At 38.2% G+C, this 10,186-nt stretch overlaps 2 protein-coding genes across 2 annotated transcripts; both read left to right on the top strand.

Annotated features, from left to right (window-relative positions):
• The first annotated feature begins 370 nt into the window (after positions 1-370).
• Positions 371-1,315, top strand: LOC121501514 (olfactory receptor-like protein OLF1). The gene has a single exon (XM_041773576.1). The coding sequence runs from the start codon at positions 371-373 to the stop codon at positions 1,313-1,315; it is 945 nt and encodes a 314-aa protein (XP_041629510.1).
• A 7,178-nt stretch (positions 1,316-8,493) lies between these two features.
• LOC121472229 (olfactory receptor 10AG1-like) lies at positions 8,494-9,429 on the top strand. Its single transcript, XM_041723455.1, has one exon. It carries the CDS (start codon positions 8,494-8,496, stop codon positions 9,427-9,429), a length of 936 nt encoding a protein of 311 aa, XP_041579389.1.
• Positions 9,430-10,186: the final 757 nt, after the last annotated feature.

Raw genomic sequence — 10,186 nt, forward strand, 5'->3', positions numbered from 1 at the left:
TCGTCAGTCCATCCATTAATCCATCAATTCTTTAATCCTCTGAACTAGCTATTGTGAAATATTTAGGTACAGAAAAGTAAGCAAATTCAGATCCCTACATGTAGAATCCAACTCTCCAATGGAAGACAGAGTCATTCATCAAACAAGTAAGATAAAACCATCAGCCATGGGACCTGATAGCTACTAAATTCTGAAATACATTTCTCAGGTTTATATTTGAAAGGGAGTTTGGGCTTGGAGTCTTTATTTGCTTACTTGTTTGCTTGTTCACTAACAATAAAATACCGTGTAATTATATCTGTTTTCCTCTTTCCTTCAATAAACCATTTTAGGATGTTTAAATTATCATAGAAAGAAAACAACAGAGAATATGGAATTGATGGATGGAAACTACACCTTGGTGACCGAGTTTATTCTTTTAGGGTTTCCAACCCGCCCTGAACTGCAGATTGTCCTATTCCTCGTGTTTCTGACATTGTATGGTATGATTTTAACAGGGAATATTGGACTGATGATGTTAATCAGGACCGACCCTCACCTTCAAACCCCTATGTATTTTTTCCTTAGCAACCTCTCCTTTGCAGACCTTTGTTTCTCCTCAGCCATTGTTCCCAAGATGTTGGTCAACTTCCTCTCAGAAAATAAATCTATCTCCCTTTATGGCTGTGCCCTACAGTTTTATTTTTCATGTGCTTTTGCTGATACAGAATCCTTTATCCTGGCTGCCATGGCATACGATCGCTATGTTGCCATCTGTAATCCTCTACTGTATACAGTTGTGATGTCTCGGGGCATCTGTGTATGGTTGATTGTCTTGTCCTACATTGGAGGTAACATGAGTTCCCTGGTTCACACATCCTTTGCCTTTATTCTGAAATACTGCGATAAAAATGTCATTAATCATTTTTTCTGCGACCTCCCTCCCCTGCTTAAGCTATCCTGCACAGACACCTCAGTTAATGAGTGGCTTCTCTCCACATATGGCAGCTCAGTGGAAATTTTCTGCTTCATCGTCATTGTCATCTCCTACTATTTCATTCTGCGCTCAGTCTTGAGGATCCGCTCTTCCAGTGGCAGAAAGAAAACCTTCTCCACGTGTGCCTCTCACCTGACTTCTGTGGCCATCTATCAGGGGACTCTTCTCTTCATTTACTCACGGCCCAGCTATCTGTATACTCCCAACACTGATAAAATTATCTCCGTGTTCTACACCATTATTATCCCAGTGTTGAATCCGTTGATTTATAGTTTGAGAAATAAAGATGTAAAAGATGCCGCTAAGAGAGCTGTAAGGTTAAAAGTGGATTCCTCATGAGCTATAAGGTTCTGGGATTCATCTAAATCCCCAGTTACAAACTCTAAATGGAATTTGTGACATGCCTACCAGCAGATACACAATGGATGTTATCAAACACTCGTTTTTCATACAGCCGAATCTCAAGTTGTAAAATGAGGCAATAAAGCATTTAAAAGTTTCAAAATTGCTGCTAAATAATAAGACTACTATTGAAAGATTATTTGCTTGAAGTTAATGCTAAAATGTGCTTTATCATGTTGTCTTAAGGGATATAGTAAAGCACGCATGTATTTGTTCATGTGTAATATATCTCATTCACATGGTAGATTAATGGATGATGAAGGAGGCTAGGTTCTCTTGATTCATATGCCAGCTGCATACTCAGCTAATGAGTGACTTTTTGAAAAAGTTACTTCATTTTTCATGCTTCAGTTAACTTCTTGTAAAATGAGGAGAATATGGCACACATATCATTGGCTGTTGGATGGTTAACTGAGCAGATGCTGTAAATAGTACCTGCACCATTTTAAGCCCTTGATAGATGTTAAGTACATATATTTGTATAATAGCTCACCTTAATTAAAATGTATATTTACAATGAGATAATGAGAGGCAAGTATGTTATCGAAGCAATAATACAAAATAAATCCATTTTCTTAACTTCAGTTCAGTAATATGATGCTAACCTTCTCTACCCAATCTACTCCTAAGTAATTTGGAAATTTTGTCTAAGTAGCGCCTTGAAGAATATAGATTAATTTCAAGGAAGGCCATTTGCCTTCCTATCTTCTTTCTTTTATAAACCAAGGTTTTACTAGAGGGATGAAACATCTTTCTCTGGCATCTCAGAAACAGAATCAGCCCTGCAATATATCACCTGTATCCTCAAGCAGAGATCAACCCACATGACCTGGTGGGACTTTGAAGACTGAAATGAGAGGCATGAATCTGCAAAGTGTATTTTCATAATTAAAAATTTCTACTGTGCTTTATTTTTATTATTATAGTATTTCTTCTCTATGATAATAAATATTTATAATATTTGACCTGGAAATATCAATGTTTACAAAGTATGTTTAAAGCCAGGTACTCTTTGTTGCAAATATCCCCAAAAGACACAGCCTGAATCACTGTCAGTTTTAAATCCCCCTAGGAATCTTGTCTTTGGATTTCTGACCAATAGTGTTTCTCCTGAGCATTTTGATTGTTTCATGTGGTAAGTCACTCACAGCTGCACACTCACCAAAGTACTCTAATATTTTTATTTTTACTTAGCCAAGATTACTTGTCTGAAATTATAGAAAATCACACAAAGCAATATCAGATGAGTAATTATCTATAGCTTTTCATGTTTGCTAAGTTCTGAAATTCCATAAGTGTCTATTAGGAGGAGTGTATATGGTGCAATATTACATACCCAGCTGCCTATGAAACCCTTAGTTTTGTGACAGCACTGCCTTTTGATGCTGAATAATTATGGCACCAAATATTACACCACTTAAAAAAAATAGCCATTTCCAAGTGAAGAAATACCTGAAATTAAGGGGTATTGGTATTTTTCTCAAGGTCTGCAGGGCTGCTGTTATTTGCTGAGCTTTCATGATGGTCCACACTGCTTTTCTCTCAGGGAGAATCCTATATTTCCTCCGGGGGTACAGGCACCTATTAAATTCCCAAGACTCCGTGGTAGCCAGCAAAGCCCAAATTTCTTTTTTAGCCCTAACATAGTCGGAATTTCCTGGGGCCACCCACTTAGCTATGCCCTCTTTTTCTTTGGTCTGTGCTGAAGCCTTTGTGGTCCCCGTATTATTGAAGCTGCTTAATTCATAACTTTGGTAATAAAAGCAGAACCACTATAATCATTAAGGAAAGAGGCTATTTATGACCAAACCTCATGCAATTTTTTCTTTTTAATAATGCTATCTTGAAACCTGGCTGGGAAGATTTGGGAAATGCAGCTCCCAGCAACAACCACATTGGCAGCAGGATCCCAAATAATCCACCCCCTTTTCAACATGCCATTCAGAGGCATGTCTTTTACTCACAATCCACTTTCAAATAAGACAACAGCAAAAATATGCTTATTTTTAACAGATGCATGCATGCAATGGAAAGAAAAAGAGTGACACAAAGTTTCATATGCCAATTTATCCTTATGCAGTGGTCCAGGGTCTTTGAGGCTGTCACACAGCTTTCATATCCCATAACATGCAAAAACCTTGAAGTAAAAGTTTAAACCTTCTCAACGTATCTTATGTTAGGAATCAGAGGAAATAGGAGAGACAGAAATACTAGTCAATATATTTATATCACAACAAAGGAAAAGCAACATCGTAACTCCTACAGTCTTGTTTTCCCCATGGGACACATGATCATAGCTGGTACCATAGCATTTCCTTTTTTCCACAGCCTCTGCCATAACCCCTTTAATTTCAATTAGTATCCCAGTTGTCTTGTTTCCTTGTCTTGTGAAGTGGCCCAAAGCTTGATCCCTCAATATAGGTATCACTTCTAGTTCTTTTTATCTGGGTCTGTTACAGTTTTCCATTCACTTTTTAATATTGGACATGTGAGTTCTCAGAGGTGCCCCCAGAGGCTCTCTTACGTTCCAGAAATACACCTCATTACCCTATCTCTATAGTAAAGATCATCTGTTCCCCTTATATTCAGGAACAATCACCCTCAACTGGTAGAGAAACCTCTGTTTCCTGTTGACTAAGCAGCATGAGGTGAGTGACCAGATGCAGTCTTGGTATTAGTTCAAGGGAACCACTTTGTGTTCCCTGATGTAAGAATTATTTTTTTATTATTAAACAAAGACCAACAGCCCCTAAAATTATGAGGATAATAAGCAAATTGTTCATTAGTGGACCATTAGTAATAATAAGACAGGGGCTACCTCTTTTTCTCTGCTTTTTTAGAATTATCTGCATCTAGATAAACTTCTTTAAATGCATTATTTTTGCACATATGAACTCTATTAATAGATAAATCCCCAAATACAATGTATTATTATTCTTCACATATCACCTTTCATTTTAAATAGCTAAGAAGATTCAGCAATGAATATTTAGAAAGCAGTTACTTTTGCAAATCATGTACTAGGGAGCTTAGAGAATATAAAATATAAACATTGGTCTTATTCCTGAAATCTCAAATGTAGTATATTTTATATATTTTTATATATAATTTTTTATGAACAAAGGGAACATAATTCAGTAATGGATACACTAAGTATAGAAAAGGTGATGGAGTCGTAATGTCAATGAAATGGTGGATGATGTGTGGTGGGGAGTGGGAGAAGATATGCTCCTTCATGAGCAAACAAGGTACGATTGACAAGAATGCTTTTAGTATGTTTGTTCACATAGCCAAAAGGCAGAAACAACCCAAATGTTCATGCAACTGATGAATCAATCAACTAAATGTATTATATCCATAAACTGAAATATTATTCAGCCATCAATGACACGGAATTCTGACGCAAGCATAAACATGGATGAACTTTGTAATCATTAGGCTGGAGGAAAGAAGTCTTACCCCACTTAACAAACGCCATATAATGCTGTTTCTATGGGATGTCCAGAGCGGGCAGTGTGTGTTGTGCCCAAGTTCACGAATCTGAGAAACCACTGAGGACCCGACACCGATGCAAACATACGAGGGTTTATTTACAAGCTCGGGCTTGGGTCCAAGTGTACCCAACACAGCAGAGCAGGGACTTGGACCCCAAGACTAAGAGGCGTAGAAGCTTTATAGGGGCCAGTGGCCAATGGGATACACAGAAAGTTGCACAATCATGTCGATCCACACGCAGGTGGCCAACTGAATTACATCTTACCCTTTTTTTTTTTTAATTTTTATTTATTTATGTATTATAGTCACAGAGAGAGAGAGAGAGGCAGAGACACAGGCAGAAGCAGGCTCCATGCACCAGGAGCCCGACGTGGGATTCGATTCCCGGGTCTCCAGGATCGCGCCCTGGGCCAAAGGCAGGCGCCAAACCGCTGCGCCACCCAGGGATCCTTTACCCCATAGCATCCATTTGAACTGGCCTATTACTTGGGTCAGAATCGGTGCGCAGTTTTGGCGGGCACAAGGCAGGGTTACATTGTTATGAGCTGATTTCCGATTAGGGTGTGCCCAGCGGTTTGACTAGGGTGGGGCAGCGCCTTAAGCAATAAGCTGGTCATGTGGGGGTCATACAGGAGCTGTCGGGTGTAGCACAAAATGGAGTTAGTCCTGCTCTGCTTGTCCAGGGGTAGGGGGTTTTGGTTAAATTTCCTGGGCCCCACAGTGTGCAGGTAAGAAAATTGGTTATTGGTCCCTGGGAACTGGAAGGGGGCAAGGAGTGTGGCACCTAACAGGAATGGGTTTCTCACAGTTCCAGGATTAGACTATAGTGATGGCTCAACAATCTTGAAAATACGTTAAAAACCAAAAAACTATATATTCTGAAAGGGTGAATTTTACACCAATCAATGACACTTCAATAAAAAAAGAAAATACCTTGGAATTGTAGTAACATACCTAAACTGATTATGAAGGAGAATGTTTCAAATGCAGAAGAAACAAAATGAACTATCAAAAGGAGCTAGAAATGATTAAGGGGGAGGGTCAACTTAATTTTCATTAGATTTTTCTCTTTGACTAGAGGAGAATAATATAAATTCAGAGAAGCTGAAGAATACAGAACATGAAAGACTCCTAACTCTGGGAAACGAACAAGGGGTGGTGGAAAGGGAGGTGGGTGGGGGGTGGGGGTGAATGGGTGACAAGCACTGAGGGGGGCACTTGATGGGATGAGCACTGGGTATTATTATATATGTTGGCAAATTGAACACCAATAAAAATAATAATAATAATTTTGGGAGCACTTAGGTGGCTTAGTAGTTTAAGCATTTGCCTTTGGCTCAGGTCATGATCCTAGGGTCCTTGGATCCTCTCTGCTCAGCAGAGGACTTGCTTTTCCCTCTCCAGTTCCCCCTGCCTGTGATCTCTCTCTCTCTCTCTCTCTGAAAAATAAACAAATAACATGGTTTTGGGGTCCTGGGACTGAGTCCCCCATTGGGCTCCCTGCAGGGAGCCTGCTTCTCCTTCTTTCTGTGTCTCTGCCTCTCTCTACGTGTCTCTCATGAATAAATAAATAAAACTTTAAAATAAATATTAAATAAATAAAATCTTAAAAAAATAATAATAATTTGGAGTTTTCTTTCTGGCATACATCAACTTGATGACAGTGAAACATTAAAGCTCAGTCTTTGCCTGTTTCTGAATTCACAGGGACCTACACAGAACCAGAAGTATAATTACTGACATGTTTGTGTAACATCAAAGCCCAAGGGTAATAGCTTCAGAGATTTAAGTCCCAAAAGCATCTGCTAAAATAAAATACCAGCTCCCTATTGTTTGGCCAATAAAGACCTGCTCATTTCAGGTAGGCTTTGAGGTTCTAATTTAAAGAATATGGGGGGGGGGGGAAACTAAACTTTTAGGGAAAAAAAGAGATTTTTAATGATCTTTTCCTTGCTCACTCAATTAAATAAACTCCATAATTTAATGACCAAAAGTATTTTCTTTTCAAAACTGAAAGAATCTATCTGAACTTAGTATTCACAATATAACTTTTTAATTATTTTATTTTGATGTTGGTTTACAGAAAGCTTCTATTCCTTCCATCCCTGGGTAAGTATATCTATGAATTTAAGTGTTTCTTGTTTTGTTTTGTTTATTTAAAATATGACGTAGGCAGCACTTTACAATTAGCGACAATCACAAATGTGTCTTCATGTGTACCACATGCCATATTTACCTCTGTCTAAAGAACAAGTTCATTGTCCACTTTCTGTTCTCAGGTACAACAGAAACATACATACATGTAAAAGTGTGACACACACATGCATACACACACACACACAAAGAAGGGAATCTTGGATCTCTCAGAAACATTTATTGTTCCTCATCTTATTTCCTTTTCTTTCTTTTTCTTTTTTCTTTTACTCTTTCTTTTTTAAGAGATATAGAGAGAGAGCAGGGTTGAGGGGAGCCAGCAGAGGGAGAGAGAGAATCTGTTTCTGTTTCTGAGATGCCAAAGAGAGATTTTCCATAGCTCTCATAAGACTTTGGCGTAGTTAAAGTTAAAGTATTTGGACAGGAAGCCAAATAGTCTGCTTGCAATTAACCTATATTCTTCAAGCTGCTACTTAGAAAATGCTTCCAAGTTACTTTGGAGTAGATTGGGTGTAGAAGGTTAGTTCATGTTATTGAACTTAAGAAGATGGATTTGTGGGATGCCTGGGTAACTCGGCAGGGTGTGATCCTGGAGTCCCGGGATAGAGTCTCACATAGGGTTCCCTGCATGTAGCTGCTTCTCCAGAACTCTGCTTATGTCTCTGCCTCTCTCTCTGTGTCTCTCATGAATAAATAAATAACGTCTTAAAAAATGAATTAATTAATAAAAATTTAAAAAGAGAAATAAAATGGATTTAACTTCCTTTTCTCCACTCTGCAAAATATGAAAAAAAAAAAAAAAAAAGAAAATGACTGCTGATTTCAGGGATCTTACACTGAAATACACAGTTTAAAGATAAAATAACACCCCATGATATTTAGTGTTTGGTTCATTAATTTTGTTTTACAGAAAAATAGTCTAAGCATGCAGAATGTCAAAGCTCAAAGAGATTTAGAAATACCAAAAAAAACCCCACTACTTTAAAAAAATGAACTGTATTCAGCCCTAATGGCAATTTAGGTGGCTTAAAATATTTACTTGTGCAATGAGATTCATTTTGAATTGATAATAGTGGATAACAGAGTTGAGGGGTGGGGAGAAAATATAGGAGGTGAAAGAATGGAATCCTTGTTACAAGTGAACATAAATTCATATTTTGTACTTTTGAGTGTTACAATGGAGAGGGACATGATAAGTACATATCTTATCTTCAGAAGCAAAGCAATATAATTCATATCAGAAAAAAAGGCCATGGGGACTTTTTTTCTTACAAATACATTTAATAATAATGAAAATTAGATTTCACCACACTTCTAGAGTGCTGGCAATTACAGATTTGTTTTAACAGAGGATGGGAAAACTTGGTAGGCATGCCATCCTGTTTGTGTGCAAGAAGACAAGAACCAAAGAAATCAGAGTAACTTGGACTTCTGATTCAATCATTCCCACAGATGACATTGAAGAGATGAGAGCAGAAGACAATGGTTCCACAATAACACAATTTGTACTCTTGGGATTTTCTGACCTTCCAAACCTCCAAGGGTTACTATTTGGGGTGTTCTCCATCGTTTATGTTATTATCTTAATCGGAAATAGCCTCATAATAATAATAACCAGTCTTGATGCTGCACTCCAGAAACCCATGTATTTTTTCCTGGCAAATTTTTCCTACTTGGAAATCTGTTATGTGTCTGTCACCCTCCCCAGGATTCTGGTGAACCTTTGGACTCAGGACAGAAGTATTTCTTGGTTGGGCTGTGCCACTCAAATGTGCTTTTTCCTTATGCTGGGAGCCACTGAATGTTTCCTCCTGGCTGTGATGGCCTATGACCGCTACGTGGCCATTTGTAACCCTCTGCATTACCCTCTCATCATGAACCACAAGATGTGCGTCCAACTGGCTGTTGGCTCCTGGATTGGTGGAGTCCCAGGCCAAATAGGACAAACATGGCAGATTTTCTCTCTACATTTCTGTAATTCTAACCAAATCAACCACTTCTTCTGTGACATACCTCCCATCCTCAAGCTAGCCTGTGGGGACACTGTTGTGCATGAGATAGCAGTCTATGTACTAGCTGTGTTGTTTGTTGCGGTGCCTTTTCTGTTAATACTTGCCTCTTACAGCAAAATCATTTCCACTATTCTGAGGTTGCCAACAGCCAGAGGACGGGCCAAGGCTTTCTCCACCTGTTCTTCCCATCTCATTGTTGTGCTTTTATTCTTTGGATCGGCTACCATCACCTACTTAAGGCCCAAATCCAATCATTCTGCAGGAACTGACAAGATGTTCTCTCTTTTCTATACCATTGTGACTCCGATGTTTAATCCTATGATATACAGCCTTAGGAACAAGGATGTGATTGCAGCACTCCGAAGACTGTTACTTAAAAAAATAGTGTGATGAGTTTAATTGTAAATGCTTTAGCTGCTTGCCACACATTGATCAGAGGAACATTTCAAATCTCTACATTCCCTTGTAAGAAGGTAGCCACTTCCAGCTTATGATGTATTTCTACATACTTCTAGTTGCCAACCTACAATTTACTGTGCTTGGATACATACCAGGTAAATAATCTGACTTCAGTACTCCAAGCCTAAATAATAAGCCCCCCTCATGAATAAAATAGTAATGTGTACTATTCATTTCATATGCAATTCAAATATAAATAAAATTTGTATTAAATAAAATTCAATCTGCTAAGAATTTTGGATTGATTATCCTAAAAATATATGATTATTTACATAAATAATCTCCTAAATCTTCACACTTCTATTTGTTACCATTCCTTGATTCTATACCCAGAGATTGAAAATAGCAGCTAAATAGTAAATGTTCTAAGATGCCTTGGGTGGATCAGCAATTGAGCATCTGCCTTCGGCTCAGGATGTGATCCCAGGATCTGGTATCAAGTCCCATATCGGGATCCCTACAAGGAGCCTGCTTTTCCCTCTGCCTATGTCCCTGCCTCTCTCTGTGTGTCTCTCATGAATAAGTAAATAAATCTTTATAAATACATACATGCATACATACATACATACATAAAGTTCTCTTGGATGAGTGATTAAATAAATTAATGGGTAAATGAATATTGCTAGGACACACCTCAGACATCTGGCAAAATCGAGAGATTTCAGAGCATCAATAAACATTGAAAGTG

This window comes from Vulpes lagopus, chromosome 11 (genome assembly GCF_018345385.1).
Source record: "Vulpes lagopus strain Blue_001 chromosome 11, ASM1834538v1, whole genome shotgun sequence".
In the NCBI taxonomy this organism is placed as follows: Eukaryota; Metazoa; Chordata; class Mammalia; order Carnivora; family Canidae; genus Vulpes; species Vulpes lagopus.